The sequence below is a fragment of the Pelophylax lessonae genome (assembly GCF_965119305.1).
Source record: "Pelophylax lessonae genome assembly, chromosome: 2".
Lineage (NCBI taxonomy): Eukaryota > Metazoa > Chordata > Amphibia > Anura > Ranidae > Pelophylax > Pelophylax lessonae.
In genome coordinates this window covers 426,819,009-426,837,951 of record NC_138769.1, presented here as the reverse complement: position 1 = coordinate 426,837,951, position 18,943 = coordinate 426,819,009, and the positions used below count along the sequence as shown (strand labels likewise).

The 18,943-nt window shown below is 44.0% G+C and overlaps 1 protein-coding gene across 1 annotated transcript in view; it reads right to left on the bottom strand.

The window, feature by feature from the left end:
• Nucleotides 1–18,943, bottom strand: part of RABEP1 (rabaptin, RAB GTPase binding effector protein 1) — a 166,051-nt gene that overhangs the window by 104,453 nt on the left and 42,655 nt on the right. Inside the window, exon 3 of the mRNA XM_082244647.1 lies at nucleotides 5,648–5,851. Within this exon, the coding sequence (XP_082100773.1) occupies nucleotides 5,648–5,851 (204 nt within the window). The remainder of the gene's footprint in view (nucleotides 1–5,647; nucleotides 5,852–18,943) is intronic.

Below are 18,943 nucleotides of genomic sequence, written 5' to 3'. Positions count from 1 at the left end.
GTGTTAAGCTGGATACACACTATCCAACTTTTGTGGTTAGATTTCCTTCAGATTTACCTTTTCTATGTAGTGCAAGGGCCTGCCAGATTGCGTACAAATTGAAAGTGTTTAGGTTTGACCTCATATTATATGGTTTTGGTAAGAACAAGTATTCAGAAAATCTTATAGTGTGTATGGCCCATTAGAGTTAGTGGAAGTGTCAGGGTGTTTAAGTAGGAAAAATAAAACAAAGAATTTGCGCTATTGCTTGTTGGCCCTACTATGGATACAAAGAACAAATCACACTTGTTTTTTTACTATTTTGGGCTAGTTTTCCTTTCATAAAAAAACAAAACACAGGGAGATATCCATTACCATTAACACCAAATGCAAGCCTTATCTGTACTGAAAAAAACAAGGTATAATCCACTTGAAAGATTTCCTTTCAACAGTGTAGGAATCACCGATTCAGATAAACCTCTATCCTTCAGCACCTGACGTTCAACAGCCAGGCGCCAAAGCCAGAGACTGTAAAGCAGGATGGAAGATTGGTCCTTGGGACAGCAGATCCTCCCTGAGAGGAAGCTTCCAAGGAATGTCGGCAGCCAGCCGCACCACATCGGCGTACAGAGCCCGGCGAGGCCAGTCCGGGGCCACTAAGATAACTGGAATCCATTATGCCTCGATCCTGCGTAGGAGTCTGGGCAGAAGTTTGAGAGGAGGGAAGGCATAGATCAGATGATACTGACCCCACGGGGCCACCAGAGTGTCTGTGGCATCTGCCAGTGGATCCCTTGACCAAGCCACAAACCTCTGCACATTTCTGTAGAGCCAAGACGCCATCAGATCAACCTCGGGGTTGCCCCACCGGAGAGAGAGCTGATCAAACACTTCCTGATGAAGGTACCAGTCCCCATGGTCCAGAGCCGCCAGGGCACTTCTTCTGCCCCCTTGGTGATTGACATAAGCCACGGCAGTAGCATTGTCCGATTGAATGCACACTGGGCATCCCTGAAGCTGATCCGTCCAATGATCCAGACACAGTCTGATAGCTAAGAGTTTCAGGACATTGATCGGTAGTCTGGACTCCAGCGTCCAGATACCCTGAGCAGAATGCTTGCCGAGGACGCCTCCCAAGCTGGACAGGCTGGCATCAGTGGTGACCACTGTCCAATACAAGGGGAGGAAGGATTTGCCCAGCCGAAGCGCCGGAGAGCGAAGCCACTATATCAGGAACTCCTTTGTTCCGACCTAGCTGGATCGGATTGTCCAGAGACTGCTGAAGTCTTGTCCCACTTGATCAGAATCCCCCTTTGCAGGGACCTCGTATGGAACTGTGCAAATGGAACTGCCCCGAAAGTAGATACCATCAGGCCCAGCACCCGCATGCAAGTCTGGAGGGATGACCATTTGTTAGACAGCAGGAGGCGAATTGCAGTCTGCCATTTCTGGAGTTTGTCCAGAGGAAGGAGCACTCTAGCTACAGCCGAGTCCAGAGTCAGACCCAAATAGTCAGCTTTGTGGATGGAACCAGAGCAGACTTCTGAAATTTCGTAATCCAGCCAAACTCCCGCAGAGTTCCTATTGAGATTGTCCAAATAGCCCAGTACCACAATACCCCGTTAGCATAGCAAGGCTAGCACCGGAGCCAACACTGTTGTGAAGACCCAAGGAGCGGAGGCGAGACCAAAGGGTAACGCAACAAACTGCTAATGCTCCTCTCCCACATCAAAGCAGAGAAAACGCTGGTGACTGGCAATATGGAATGTGAAGATAGGCATCCTTAAAATCTATCTAAAGAGGCGAGGAAATCTCTGACGCAGGGATGCCACCACCGCTCGAATGGACTCCATTCTGAACTTCTGTACCTGCACAAAGCAGTTGAGCGCATTGAGGTCCAGGATTGGATGCACTTTGCCTTCCTTCCCGGGGACTGTGAACAGGTTTGAGTAAAAACCCTGAAAAAACTTTCCGAAGTCAGAACCGGGACAATCACCCCTTAAAGTAACAGGTCTTGTACTGCCTCAAACAGACCTTGTAACCGGTCTGGGGGCCGGCACAGGTTGGAAGGAACAGTAAATAGGTTTGAATAAAACCCCTGAAAATGTTCCGAACTGGTACAATGACTCCTTGAGAGAGCAGATCCTGTACCGCTCCTAAAAGGGCTTGCAGATGATGCGGGGACAGACGCAAGTTGGAAGGGACCGAAACTATCTTGTAACCAGACCGAATCAACTCGTGAACACACTTACCTTGAATCAAGGAGGTCCACGGGTCTGGAAAGAAACAAAGATATCCCCCCACCCCAGATACTTTTGGCTTACCAGACTAGAGTCTCTTTGAATCTCCCGCAAGGTTCCGGGCGGATTTTGATCCCTTGTCCTGTGATCCCACGGGACGAAGGGGCCGTTTGTGGGCCGAGAAGAAAGGACCGCGTTTGGGACGAGGCACTTTGCTCTTGGTAGCCTGTGGAAGCAGAGTACTCTTACCTCCCATAAGATCTTTAATAATGTCTTCCATGGAAGGGGAAATCAGTCAGCACCCTTTTGGAAGCCTGGTCCGCAGACCAGCATTTCAGCCAAATCATGCGGTGAAGAGTCACCACCGTCACAGATACCCTGCAAGCTAAGGGGGCCATGTCCAGAGAGGTGTTATATTTTCTGCGTTGTGAGAGACACAAGACTCTGGTCTGGCACAACGGATGTTTATTCAGTACTCACTGTACACTCAAACATGCATCTCAGGACAGGTATATCTTGTGTGCTTTTACCACATGTGCTCCAAGATGGCCACTCTACCCCTTGACCCTTGTCATCACTCCTGGGTGGAGCCAGCCTTAAAGTGACAGTACATGTGGAACCTTTCAGGTATAACAAGAGGCATCACAGATGTACTGTAACCCCTGTACTAACTGGTCCGCCAGCTCAGAAGGATGCTGACCCCCTTCCAAATCCTGGCGCAGAAGCTTCACCCATTCCGTTAAGGTCTGGGAGACCAAGGTTATGGCAAACACCGGCCTCAAAATTGAACTAGTCACTGTGAAAAGGTATCGGACTAGAGACTCCGCTCTCTTGTCAACGGGGTCCTTAAAGGACAGAGGGTCCTCTACCAGTAGCAGGGTGGCTTTATTTAACCTGGAAACCTGAGAATCCACCACTGGTGGAGCTGTCGGTTTCTTTAAAAAGGGACTCCTCAGAAGGATACCTCCTAGCGAATCGCTTATGTACCCTGACCATGCGTTTTTGGGAACCCACTGACTTGCGACAATATCGTTGAAATATGCAGGAAAGGGGAATACCTTAGTCGCCTTGGATGGTCTGCGGGTACCAAGTTGTACCTGTGCAGCCGACGCATTAGCCGTGTCCTCCAATTTTAAAATTTCACACACTACAAGGCCATAGTCCCCACTATCAGAGCACTCAGGGTGCGTGGACGCAGACCCAGTAGGGTGACTCGCGTCCGCGGTGGCCAAATTGACCTCAGAATCTGAGGAGACAGAGGATGCAGGTGAAGGCGGGGAATGCTTTTTGCTCGGCCTATTTTGAAAGGTCATATCAACTTTGGACACTAGTGACTGCAGGAACGCCGTTATGGCAGCCAATGCGGACTAAGACCCAAAGGGTCCCGAAGTTTCTGACAGTGGGTCAGGTGGTGACATGTGCTCCAGGGACTCCATGGTTAACCTGGCAACCACCAGCAAAATCTTAAAAAAAAAAAAAAAAAAAAAAAATTGCTGTGAAAATTTCCCCCACTGCTGCCACAGTGGCACCGCAGGTCCAAGCACACCAAAAACACTACTATAGCAGAAAAAGGGAGCTTTGTATACCCACAGGGACTCACCACCAACTCAGGAGAGACACAGAGCGCCAAGCTGCATGCTATGCAGCGATGAGAGAGAAAGAGTAGATGCAGGCACTGACACTAGAGGCCCACTGCCGATTTACCGCTCCACAGGCTACAAGAAAATGGCCACTGCATTGAAATCAAATAAGAAAGTAGCAAAACATGGCCACCAAGCTACACAAACATGGCCGCCGATACCGAGGGCAGCCATCCATGGCAAAATGGTGGTGCCCACGCGACTCCTGGGTCCCCCAAGTAGGTTTAGCTAGCAAGGGGGGGCCCTGGCAGGGACACCCACCAAGACCATTCCCCCCCAAAAAATTGCAAACTAAGCGCCGGCGGCTGGCCCCTCCGACCCCCATCACCCACCTAACACCCCAGCACATATATAACAGCATGGCCTCCGAGGGGGTGGGGCACTAAGGGCGGAGCTAGGTGAGGGTGAATGGGAGGTATTCCGCAGAGGGACCTCAATAATGAGGGGGGGAGTGATATGTAGGAAAGAAGGACACATAGGGGGCCTACCAACCCAGGAAGAGGCCCACGTCCACCCCGAGAAATCAGAGGGGAGGGGGGACACTACTCACCACACCTTAGAACCGGGTGGGCACCACTCTCCGGGCAGACCACTCACCATGTTGGAATGGGGGTGCTGCGGGCTAGAGGTAGGCTGCGACTCAGGTTGTGACCAGGGCTATGCATCCGCTCGAGCCATTTAACTCGCTGGCCAGCCCTCGTCCAGTGGGGCTACGTCGCGGCCGACCTAGGATGGTGCTGTGGTCAGGTCGCGCTTGCTGACCAGGTTGGGAAGACCATAAGGATCTATGATATCCAGTGCGTCACCCAGTCCAGCAGTTGATTGTAGTTCTCACTAGAACAGACTTGACTGCAGTTCACGCAGGAACAGAAAATAATAAAAAGAAAAAAGTTTTGTTTAAAAATGAAAAAATGCTAGGACCAGAGATCCCAGCAAGGAACTAGGTCCTTACTCCTGACTAGGCAGAAAAAAACTGAAGTCCTATAGCAGGAAGTGGGAGTATACCCCCTAGGACTGCCCTATAGGCTTAGTCAATTATTTTCCGCCTAGTGTCCTACTTCTGTAGGGGCAGCATAACCCAAGGGTCAAAAAAGATATGGAGCTGTGTCCGTCAATGAACGAAAGAGAAACTAAATTATACAAAATTTATACATATATATGTATGTTAGGCAACTGCATTCTGTAAAGACATACAAATGTATTACACAGCAGAGATCTATTTATTACTGTTAAATGCCCCTCAGAGGTGGCCCACTTTTACTCCTGAGCATTACCTTTTCAAAAGTAATAAAAGTTATTTAAATAAGCAATACTGATTTTTTTTCTAGCATGTGAAAACCAACATGGTACCTCCTGCTGAGTGATGGTAGAAGACAAGCTACCCTGCTTGAACTGCCAACCAATTAACTACAGAAAAAAAATAAGTTAACGCCATAATATGAAGAAAGTGAAACCATTAGCTTTTTTATTAATAAAATGCTTAAAAGAAGGACTAGAAAACAGACAGGCTCTTTAAAAGAGTGGGCAGTAAAATATAAAAACTAAATTTCACATGGCTGTGAGCACACACATCGACAGATGCCAGGGCCCAGATGGATTGCATAGAAAGAGCACCCATAGTCAGAGGCTTACCAGGCAAATACAAGACATTCTACCAACAACAGGTATGTGCAGGTACATTCTGGTGCCTACCCTTGGGGGAAGTATAATGGTAATTTTTTCTTCATATTAGGTTTACCTGAAGGCTGTATCTAGAAAACAGAGCAACTACTGTCCTCAGCTACATACCTTTCATTATAGCTTGTAGAGATGCCACCTCTTCTTGCCATTGTTTCTTCACTTCATCAATGGCTTCCTGCTTTGTGTTCTCCGACACTGTGGCAATCGCTTTGATGTTCTCCATGTCTGCATGTGCTTGTGATAACTGAAGGTTCAGCTGGGCTATCTCATCTTGTGCAGTCTGTATAGTGACATGCTGGCGCATTAAATCCTCTGAGAAGTTCAAACAGACAAGGAATAAATAAAATAAATTAATGTGAAAGATGAGGTTACGCTGAGTAAATAGATACCCAACATGTCATGCTTTAAAAATGTGCACGCTCGTGGAATGGCCACAAACTACGGTACTTAACCACTTAAGCCCCGGAAGATTTTACCCCCTTCCTGACCAGGGCCTTTTTTGCGATTCGGCACTGCGTGACTTTAACGGACAATTGCGCGGACGTGCGACGCTGTACCTAAAAGAATTTGAAGTCCTTTTTTTCCCACAAACAGAGCTTTCTTTTGGTGGTATTTGATCACCTGTGCGATTTTTTGATCATGCGCTATAAACAAAAAAAGTGCGTCAATTTTGCAAAAATAATATTTCTCACATTTTTTATATGAAATTCCCCAAAAAAAAAATGTAAAAATCAAAATTTTTAACATTTTAGGCCAATTTGTTTTATGCTACCTATGTTTGGTTAAAAAAAAAAATAAAATAAAATCGCAAAAAGCGTATTTTGATTGGTTTGCGCAAATGTTATTGCGTTTACTATTTAAGGGAAAGATTGTCATTTTTGTCGTTTTTTTTTTTTTTTTAACGAGTAATGGCGGTGATCTGCAATTTTTTTTGCAGGACTGTGACATTGCGGCGGACAGATCGGACAATTTGACTTTTTTGGGGTTACCAGTGACCAGCTATGCATATGCACTGTTACTGTAAAAATTACACTGGCAGGGAAGGAGTTAACTTTATTTGAGAGGGAGGGGTTAAGTCTGTCCCTAGGGGCGTGATTCTTACTGTGATTGGATGTGGCTACTGGTGTAAGAACAGACATCAACGGTCCTACGTAGTAGAACCGTGTGATCTCCATTCTTACACAGGGGAGAATGACAGGCGGCTGTGTTCACATTAGCCGCCTGCCTTTCTCCCGCTCTAACGGACGATAGTGAGTGCCCGGCGGACATCGGGTCCACCGGGCACACGCGGGGGGGGGGGGCCGTGAGCGAGCGGCGCGCGCTCGCCCTCCAGAGCCTCACAGGCTAGCGACGTAGACCTACGTCGCTTTGCCTGTGAGGGGCTGACTGCCGACGTAAATCGTCGTTAGGCAGTCGTTAAAAATCTCCATAGGCAACGCTTTAACATTTTTTACAGGTTACAGGTTTAGAGGAACAAGGGAGGTCTAGTGCTAGAATTATTGCTCTCACTCTAGTGATCGCGGCGATACCTCACATGTGTGGTTTGAACACCGTTTACGTATTTGGGTGCAGCAACTTACGTATGTGCTCGCTTCTGCGCCTTAAAATTTTTTTTTTTATTATTTATTTTACTTTTATTTTTTTTACACTGTCCCTTTATTTTTTTCTTTTGATTACTTTTATTCCTATTACAATGTAAATGGAATGTAATTATCCCTTTTAATAGAAATAAGCATGACAGGTTCTCTTTATTGAGAGATCTAGGGCCAAAAAGACCCCAGATCTCTAATTTTCCTTTAAAAGCAAGAAAAATAAATTTAGCCTTTAAGAGGAAAAAAAAAAACATCCCTTTAAAGGTCGAAAGGCAGAAGTGATGTCGGACGTCGCTTTGGTCCTCCAAGGACATAGAGCTGAGCAGGGGCTTCCTGCCCTGGCACCCGACGGATTTATTTGGCTCCGCGCTAACCGACCGGTCTGTTAAGCCCGAAGACAACCGGAAAGCAGCAGGAGAAGGGCACCTCTCCCACCGCTTAGACCACTTTTATCAGACGCAGTATCACCCACAGTACAAAAAAATACCGGTGTTATGGCAGCTAGCTGCTGCCATAACAACAGTATTTAAAGTCAAACTAATGACGTAAATGTACTGTGGGCAATCGTCAAGTGGTTAAAAAAAAGTGCCTGAAAAGCGCAAGAAAAATGATTCCCTATAAATCAATCAATGAATGTGTTCGCACTGGGGTGGTGTGCTACCACTGCTTGCAGCATTTTTGGAGCATGTTTGGGGAGAAAAAAAAATGTACCTTCCTATTAAAAGCAATGAATAACACAGTGAAAACGCTGCAAAAATGCTGTAAATACGTGGTAAAAACATGGCAAAAAAACACACCTGCGATGCTCCATGACCACCAGCCTACCATTCTTCCAGCTGGACTCACTGATAAGACGCTGCTCCTTCTCTACCGCTAAGGTCCTGCACATGGCTAAACTGGGAAGCAGCTGAAAAAAAGACCATGGCATGCAGACTCTCCAACATCTTGTCTGTCACCTCACACATCTCCATGGCCACTACTCTGTTGCCATCTGTACTACCTGTACCACTGCATTCTGCCATGCTGCTACCAGCTCCACCCAAAAAAAAAAACACAGAACAGGAGTAAACTATGGAGCGCCAAGGAGAAAAACAGCCTTCAAACACTCCAGCATTCCATCTGCCAAGTTTCACAAAAATGTTGATCTCCAGTGAATCTGAACATGTGTAATGTATAAACCTGTTCATGGCTAAAACCTATCACTGCAGAGCAACACCCCACATTATTTTTTTGTACAGCCCCTGGCAAAAAATATGGAATCCCCACTCTTGCAAAAAATGCTCAATTAGTTAATTGTGTAGAAAAAAAAAACTCATCACAGACATGCCTCAAAACGATTTTCATTTAACATTCCAACCTTCTGGCTTTAGGAAACACTTCAAATACAATTCAAATAAGAAAGAAAACTAGTCAATTGCAACTGTTCTTGCAGATCAAGCAGTATATTTTGGAATCACTGAATTCTGGAGGAATATATTATGGAATCATGGGAAAAAAAAAAAAAAACACTACAGTACACCATATGAACTTTGTTGCACCACCTCTGGCCTTTAGAACAACTTGATTTCTCTGAGGCATAGATTTAACAATTGACAAATCGTGTTTTTCCTCAATCCAGTTCCAACTTTCTCTTATTGTAGTTGCCAAATCAATTGTAGTGAGCCTTGTCATTATCATTGTCTATTTTCTTTGATTTCCACCATGGATTCTCTATTGGATTGAGGTCTGGACTATTTGCAGGGCATGCCATTGACATTATAGGTCTTTTTGAAGGAAAGTTTTCACGGCATTTGCCCTATGGCAAGATGCATTATCGTCCGGAAAAATGATGCCGTAAGAAAACATACTTTCAATTGATGGAGTAAGAAAATTGTCCAATCTCAATATAAACTTGAGCATTTATTGACTGTCATCTCCCCTGTACCTTTACCTGACATGCAACCCCATATCATCAATGGTTGTGGAAATTTGCATGTTTTCTTCAGGCAGTCGTCTTCATACATTTCATTGGAATGGCCCCAAACAAAAAATTCCAGCATCATCACCCTGCCCATTGCAGATTCGGGATTCATCACTAAATAACACTTTCATCCAGTCATCCACACTCCACGATTGCTTTTCTTTAGCCCACAGTAACATTGTTTTTTTCTGTTTAGGTGTTAATGATGGTTTGAGTTTGGCTTTTCTGTATGGAAATTCCATATCTTTTAGACGAGAGCTTACAGTTAGGTCACAGACACTGACTCCAGTTTCTGGCCATTCAAACTTCATTTGTTTTGTTGTGCATTTTCTGTTTTCAAGGCATATTGCTTTAAGTTTTCTATCTTGATGCTTGGATGTCTTCCTTGGTCTACCAGTACACTTCCCTTTAACAACCTTCCCATTTGATTTGTACTTGGTCCAGATTTTAGACACAGCTGACTGGGAACAACCAACATCTTTTGCAACAATGCATGATAAATTACCGTCTTAACCACTTGCCGACCGCTGCCCGACTATATATGGCCGCGGTCAGCCCCTCCCAGGCAAAGTGATGAACCGGTAGGTCACTAGCCTGGGAGCTAATAGGGGGCGAGCGTGCGCCGCCGGCGGCGCGCTCCCGTCCCCGCTCGTACCCAAAAAAGCCGGCATGTGTGACCGGCGGACCCGATGTCCGCCGGTCACTCGCAATCATCGGGTGGAGAGGGAGAAAGGTAGGCGGCTAATGTAAACAAAGCCGCCCGTCACTCTCCCCTGTGTAAAAGCACTGATCACTCGGTCCTGCTATGTAGGACCGTTGATCTGTGCTGTTACACACAAAGCCACATCCAATCACAGTAAGAAACACGCCCCTAGGGACACACTTAACCCCTCCCTCTCCAATAAAGTTAACCCCTTCCCTCCCAGTGTCATTTTTACAGTAACAGGGCATATGTATAGCACTGATTACTGTAGTATTAGTCACTGGTACCCCCAAAAGTGTCAAAAAATGTCAGTCAAGGGTCCGATCTGTCCACCGCAATGTCGCAGTCCCGCAGATTGCCGCCATTACACGTTAAAAAAAAAAAAAAAAACAACAATAAAAATGACAAAAATCTTTCCTTTAGTTAGTAAACGCAATAACATTTGCGCAAACCAATCAAAATACGCTTTTTGCGATTTTTTTTTTTTTACCAAACATATGTAGCAGAAAAAAATTGGCCTAAAATGTTAAAAAATTTTGATTTTTACATTTTTTGGGGGGAATTTCATATAAACAAATGTGAAAAATATTGTTATTTTTGCAAAATTGTCGCTCTTTTTTTGTTTATAGCGCATGATCAAAAAAAAAAAAATAGCACAGGTGATCAAATACCACCAAAAGAAAACTGTTTGTGGGAAAAAAGGACGTCAATTTCATTTGGGTACAGTGTCGCACGACCGCGCAATTGTCCGTTAAAGTCACGCAGTGCCGAATCGCAAAATAGGCCCTGGTCAGGAAGGGGGTAAAATCTTCCGGGGCTTAAGTGGTTAAAGAAGTTTTATAATCCTCTGCTTTGTTTCAACTGACATCTCTTGTGTTGGAGCCATGATTCATGTCAATCAGGTTGGTGCAACAGCTCACCAAGGTGTGCAAGCAATCTTTTTTAACTGAAGACTAATTAGCAGATGTAATCTGATGCAGAGGTTTATTTTAGAACTGCAAAGTGCATGGTGATTCCATAATATTTCCCTCACAATTGAGTGATACCAGGTTCACTTTTTTCCTTTAAGCGTTTCTTGGAATTTGAATGTTTAATGAAAATGGTTTTGAGGCATGTCTGAGATTAGTTTTTTTTTCTACCAATTAAATACCTGAATGAACATTTTCCAAAAATGGTGATTCCATACTTTTTGCCAGGGGTTGTATCCCCATCCTCCCCATTCACCAGCAACACCCTTTCGCTTTTGATCATGCTCCTTCCTATGACCCTGTTCCCCTTCTGAAATCATGTAACCCCCTTCCCATTTTGGCCTCTCCACCTCCTGCCATAATGTCCCCACCCAGTAATCCTTCCCTTCCATCCATGAACCCTCCATCACTCAGCACTCTGATCTGACTACGACCCCTATTCCATTAAATTACTCATGATAACAATGCTCAGTGATGAGGCCTCCCAGCCTGTTAAGTGCAGTTCACACAGTACTGATTCACTCTGTATCAAAAACAAACAGAAATAGAAACAGGCACATGTAGCTCTGTGCATGTCTTTCCAGTTTTTTCTCATCCTTATAGACAAACTCCACCTCAGCCAAATAAACTTCCCACTGACCTGCAGCGATTCCTGACCGCCTCATTGCCTGCTGACATCTAGCCTGCTCTGGCAACCCTAATCCATGCCAGCATGCAGTCCATTTCAATCCCTCAACCCATGCCAACACGCAGTCCTCTCCAGCCCTTCAACTCATGCCAACATGCAACCCTCTCTAGCCATCTCACTACAAGTTGACATGCAGCCCTCTCTGGTCACGCCAACCCATTTTGACATGAAGCGCTCTCTGACCGCCTCACCCTATGCTGACATGCAGCCTTCTCTGGCCATTTCAAAGCAAGTTGACAAAAAATTGTCAAGAACAGAAAATAGCAGCCAAAGTTGACAATATTGAACAGTATCGATAGATTGATACTTATAATTTCAAAAGGTTTGACCAACAATCAACCTGTCTTTGAGGTACCAATAATTGAAATAAAAATCTTTTTGGCACCACATATGGAAAATGCTGTCTATTAACCAGATCACGGCACCATCTCCGAGTAGGGGGAGAAATCATTTAAAATTGGTCTCTAATGTCATCTTGCAACATGAAATTTGTTTTGATTTATTTAATTTTGCATTTTTATTTGTTCGCTGTGTGACATGGCTTGCTTTATAATCAAAAGCCATTGAGGATTACTGGGTCAAGTTAGAAAACAGCAGATGTTAAATACTAAAACACATAAAAACTAAGGAAAGACACAAATGCATTATTTTCTTTAAAATTAAGATACTATTTTCAATAGACAGGAAAATAAAAGCAGTTCTATCCCACAGATGTGACATTTCAAAGATGGCATTCATTTATAGATTACATAATACTGGTAAGCTTTACTACCCCACAGAACAGACACCACTATCCCTAGGTTACCATCTATTTGTGGTCAATAATCAGAAGTCACCATTTTTCCTAAAGAGCATACACCCCAAGGGCTTGTTTTGCTGGAATTTACTTCCAAGTTAAAAATTCTTTCCCCATTCAAGTGAATAGGAATGCAATAAAATAGGATTTTTGGACTTGGAGTAAAATCCATTTATTGGAGTTTATTCGGGTACAGAATTCAGACACAATTGGGTCAAAACTACCACCTACAGGAGGATTTGGATACTAGTAGAGCTGCTAGATTTATCGTTAAAAAAAATCACGATCTCGATTCAACCCCACCCTCACGATCTTAAAAATCTTAAAATGACATATCCTCGATTCTTACAGAGCTGGTCTCTGCTCACTCACAGCAGTCAGTCATCAAAAAAAAAAAAAAAAAAAAAAAAAGAGCCTCCAGCAAATGTTTATCAACATTGTTAAGGCTGCTAGATAACTATAAACACAATGTTTTACAATGTATCATTTGATTCTTTTAGATCAAAGGAATAAACTTCCGTCTGTAAATGAGGTCAGCTAAAGACAGCCTTTCTCTGGCACTTGTTGGTTACAAGTTAAAAATCAGTATTTTTTGCTAGAAAATTACTTTGAAACCCCAAACATATATATATATATATATATATATATATATACATACACACACACACACACACACACACACACATACATATATATATATATATACACACACACACACACACACACACACACATATACATATATATATATATATATATATATATATATATATATATATATATATATATATATATATATATATATATATATATCAACCTCCTAGGTAGGTGCTAGGAAAAGTATGTGTGTGGCCTTCTCTGCTTATCAGGGGGGCATGATATCAATTAGTTAGGCTTTCATGTGTTTCCAGGTGTAGTCTGTTGAGTCTGGGGAGTCTCCCCATTGTGTCCAATGAGGGCTCTTGTTGGACAGTGGAGGAAACCTGGCCAATAGCGCACCAGGGTTTATGGCTGTCCCAGTAGGCGGTGTTTGCTGCAATGCACCCTGGGATTGGGTATAAACCTGGCGGGAGCATGTGACAGGGCGTCTTTGGCAGGAAGCAGAGTCCCAGGAGGAGGGTGACGGCTGTCTCTCCTCCTGTCAGAGCAGTGAAGGTGTCCTGGGTGGTCCACCTGAGGGCCCGGAGGTTGAGCTGGGCTGCAGAAAGGGATCCAGAGTGTTGCTGACCGAGTGGAGCTGCTGGGCAGAAGTTTCCAGGAAAAACAGTGTTGTGAGAACTTGAAATCTGCCCAGGGGTCTGCCTAAGAGAGGGGCCACTCCAGAAGGTCAAGGGGATCCAGGAGTCAGCTAACCGGTAGTAGTGGCATAGAAAGGGGGTGCAAAGTGTTAAGCCCTGAAGATAAGGGAGTGAAAGGGGGCGCCAGTGTGGGCCCTGAAGCGTTCAGCAGTGCAGCAAAAGTATACAAGTATGCAAAAAAGGAGGGAAGTGTTTGGCGCTGCCAATATGTGTAATAAATAAAGTGGTTCTTAAATTATTATATTATTATTATACCTGGTGTATTGTTTTTGTTGCAAAAGTGCAGTAGTATAACGTGATATCACATAAAATTCATAGTTATATAAAACAGCATTAATTGAGTACAAGATGCTATAACATGTATAAAACAATATAAAATAAATAAAACTTGGTGCCTCTCAAGTGCAGGTAAGAAAAGTGATATTGTGATACGTGCAGTATGAGTGGTAAGCACCACCCAAATTTAAAGGAGAAAGAAAATGTGCCCACAATAATTAAAGTATACAAATGTATATAAAGTGAGCCAGAATAAATATAGTGTAGAAAGTCGCTATACCGTGAAGCAAGAAAAAATATGTTATAAAAAATGATAATAAATCATCCAGGAGTATATTCAATATAATAAATGTGACAAAAGATATTGGAACCTGGCTGCGTGAATACAGTGAACAGTGCCAGGAAGTGATCAACAAAAAGTATCAGCCTTGAAAGGTCCCAAAAAACATAAAAAAGTGATCAAAAAATATATATAGTGTACCAATAAAAAAGTGATGAAAAAATTACAAATTCGAAGTGTATATAAATATATATGTCTTAAAAGGAGTATATTGCCAATAAAAATATAAGTCCTCAAAGCCAAATATAGTAAAAACAGTCCAAAGTGGTAGTAATAAGTGCCATAAAATTCTGGTGCCGCGGGGTGGATAGTAGTGGTGTCAATTGGTCAGGTGCTCCCCTCTGCCGTGGGTCCGGTGCTCCCCTTTCTAGTAAATACCGAGCTTACCAGAAAGATATCCCCACACAGGGGTAGATTGCAGGTCGATACTTTTGGGGATCGCTCCCAAGGAAGGGGGGTCCGGTCGCCTGGTTCGCTTAACACCTGGTCCACTTTGCTCAATCCCGTCACCCGTGTCCAGAATGGGTAATATATGTGCTATGGATGTCCCAACCTTATTGCTCCATAGTGGCCATCCCAGGACATATGCAAAGAAAATGCCGCTAATAGTGAAGTAACGTTTTAACAATCTTTATTCTATCCAAGTAAAAACAGGTACTCACATAAATAGCAGCAGAAATATGCAATCATATGCTATAGGAGCCGCAAGGTCCTCTTTAGCGGTGTAGCGATGAGCGGCGTTTGCTCCATGATGATTTCGTCGTACTGACGTCATGTAGAGTGCACACCGCATCACTTCCGCTTTTTGTTCATTGTACTGGCTTGGGACGCAGATCCGATCGGTGGAGCAAACGCCGTGTCAGTACGACGAAACATGTAGAGTGCACACCGCATCACTTCCGCTTTTTGTTCATTGTACTGGCTTGGGACGCAGATCCGATCGGTGGAGCAAACGCCGCTCATCGCTTGCGGCTCCTATAGCATATGATTGCATATTTCTGCTGCTATTTATGTGAGTACCTGTTTTTACTTGGATAGAATAAAGATTGTTAAAACGTTACTTCACTATTAGAGGCATTTTCTTTGCATATGTCCTGGGATGGCCACTATGGAGCAATAAGGTTGGGACATCCATAGCACATATATTACCCATTCTGGACACGGGTGACGGGATTGAGCAAAGTGGACCAGGTGTTAAGCGAACCAGGCGACCGGACCCCCCTTCCTTGGGAGCAATCCCCAAAAGTATCGACCTGCATTCTACCCCTGTGTGGGGATATGTTTCTGGTAAGCTCGGTATTTACTAGAAAGGGGAGCACCGGACCCACGGCAGAGGGGAGCACCTGACCAATTTACACCACTACTATCCACCCCGCGGCACCAGAATTTTATGGCACTTATTACTACCACTTTGGACTGTTTTTACTATATTTGGCTTTGAGGACTTATATTTATATTTTTATTGGCAATATACTCCTTTTAAGACATATATATTTATATACACTTCGAATTTGTAATTTTTTCATCACTTTTTTATTGGTACGCTATATATATTTTTTGATCACTTTTTTATGTTTTTTGGGACCTTTCAAGGCTGATACTTTTTGTTGATCACTTCCTGGCACTGTTCACTGTATTCACGCAGCCGGGTTCCAATATCTTTTGTCACATTTATTATATTGAATATACTCCTGGATGATTTATTATCATTTTTTATAACATATTTTTTCTTGCTTCACGGTATAGCGACTTTCTACACTATATTTATTCTGGCTCACTTTATATACATTTGTATACTTTAATTATTGTGGGCACATTTTCTTTCTCCTTTAAATGTGGGTGGTGCTTACCACTCATACTGCACGTATTACAATATCACTTTTCTTACCTGCACTTGAGAGGCACCAAGTTTTATTCATTTTATATTGTTTTATACATGTTATAGCATCTTATACTCAATCAATGCTGTTTTATATAACTATGAATTTTATGTGATATCACGTTATACTACTGCACTTTTGCAACAAAAACAATACACCAGGTATAATAATAATATAATAATTTAAGAACCACTTTATTTATTACACATATTGGCAGCGCCAAACACTTCCCTCCTTTTTTGCATATTCAGTGTATAATCCTTTGGGATTATATTCCGAAGTGGGCTGCAGCCGATTGACCTTTTTTAGTGCCCTTATCCTACTACCCTGCTCTATCCTAAGCGCGGAGCTTTCCATAATAAAAGTATACAAGTAGCTACTTCAGGAAGGAGTACCTAAGGCAGCTAAGGACTGGACTTAGAGTGGAGTCCAGGACTGGAGTCCTTAGGTCATTGTCTCAGTGCTCACACTTGGAGAAACATGCTTAAATGTGTTTTTTAGCGGTAACCCAGGGGGACCCATATCCAGCAAAATGGCTGGGAATTGTGCTACATTTCGGGGCTCATCTGGGATTTCACCCTGGGTTACTGGGTCAGTTGCCGACGGCAACGGCCAAAGAAAATGTCCAACAATCTAAATTTTTGTGTCCAGGACTTTATTCAAATATTCAAGCCAAGTGTGAGGTCGGCTCTGCAGGAGGTAGGGAAAATGGGATGAAGATTGAAGTGCACATGGAAGGTTGCCCGTGGCAACGAAAATGTTCCAGTCAGTACTGCAAAATGGCGGGAGCCTCCCACTTTAGTTATGAGATGTACTCTGCTATCAAGTATTGGAGAGCAGGGAAGAGGCCTATGTCTGTGAACAAAAACTGCATCTGCCTGACAGGAAAAGGTCCTGGTGTGGATGAAGAAAATGGTGGCCAGGGGCACATAGAGCAGGGTGCCAGGGGCCAAGTGTGTGTTCAAGCTATTTGGACTGATGTTGACCGTGCATACGACAGCGGGACATTTGTTCTATATAGCAACTGCAGTGATACTGTGAAGATTGCAGTTGGCCATGCCTGGAGGGGCAGTGGGACTATCTTCGGAGACAGTATGGTGGGTCTTACTTGTACATGTGTCGGGGAGAGGACTGTTGACCGTGCATGTGACAGCCAGACAATTCTCTGGCCTGGCAAAGAGGGACAGCTGGCTCCAGGAGAGGGAGGTGCAGCTAGGGCCCTGTGACAAAAAAGAAGAGTGGATGCATGTCTGGCGAGGGACATGATCCACTTTGCAGTGACTTCGGCTGAATAGAGGGCGCAGCATTGGAAGGGTTACTGCACCACGTGGGAAAGCATGAGCCAGAAAACACTGCCTAGTGGGAGGAGCCACCGCCAAACAAGGAGTATGGGTGGAGACATCGGTGGCACCCAGCCAATCAGGAGTGAACAGGGGATCCCATATATCACCTTCGCGTGTGGCTGAGAGGGAGACACGTGAGAGGAGAGGAAGCACTATGGAGTTGGCTGAAGAGCAAAAGCCAAAACATCCTAAGGAATTTGTGCTGCACACTCTGGATGTGGTTCGGGCTATCAGGGTGTACTTGGCGACTACGGAGTCTTTTCAAAAGTCAGATTCGCTCTTTGTACTCACGGATGGTCCAAAGAAAGGGCTGCCTGCGTCTGCTGCAACTATTTCCAGATGGATCAGACAGACAGTTGTGCAGGCTTATTCAATTAAGGGTCAGGTTCCACCTTTCCCTGTTAAGGCGCATTCTACTCGGGCTCTTAGTGCTTCCTGGGCTTTTCGCCATTAGGCATCTGTGCTTCAGGTTTGCAAGGCGGCTACCTGGTCGTCTGTTCACACCTTTACCAAATTTTATAAGGTGGATGTCCTTTTTTGGCCGCAAAGTTTTGCAGGCTGCTGTTTAAGGGGCTTTTTGGCCTTCCCTGAGAGTGTTTGCTGTTTGTTTCAGGTGGGCCTCATCTTGTTGTTCTGATGAGTGAGTCCTGTGTTGCCTGGTTGGCTATGTTTAGCCTTGGGGACTGGTTTTTACTGCTGTTTCCAACCTTAATTTTATTGCAGTGCTTTGGGAAGTCCCTACTGATATGCATAAGAGACTACGTCCGCCAATGAACGATAGAGAAAACTGGATTTTTGACTTACCCTTTTCTCCTAAATTCATTGACGGACGCAGTACCTGCCCCTCTATTTTGAGTTGGGTTGGTATTATTTCTGACACTGCTTTGATGCAAAACTGACATCCTATGCAGGAAAAGAGATCGTATGGGACTGCCCATAGGCGTAGCCAGAACCTTTTTTTCTGCCTAGTGTCCTACTCCTGTAGGGGGCAGTATAACCCTACTGATATGCATCAGAGACTGCGTCCATCAATGAACAATAGAGAAATCATGATTCTCATTTTATACAGAATCATGCAGCTCTAGATACTAGGGAAAAACCTGCCTAACTCTCTCACTCTCAGCTGCACCGAAAAGGCAGCATTAATTGGCACTGATCCGCTGCACTGATGGTGGTCACTGATAATCAGATGACTAGACAGAGCTGATCACATGGTAAAGGACTGCTGTGATTGGACCTTTAGCTTAATTTGTGATCAGCTGTATCTCTAGGACAGACAATGTGGGCCTGGGAGCATGCAGGGGAGGCGGATGCAGACAGCTGACAAAAGCCTAGGCGCCAGGAAGCAATTTTTTAGGGGTTTTTTTTGGGCCTCAACCCAAGCGAAGGTGGGACTTTATAGGCAAAAAAATATATATGTATTTTTCAATTATTAATGAAAAGTATTTATTCAAAATGTGGTTAGTTACAATATGCACAAAAGAGGTATATACACAATGGGCAGAGGGCCCATGGGGGTGAAGGTGGTGAAAAAGAAAAGTTGTGACATGGTGTGAAATTG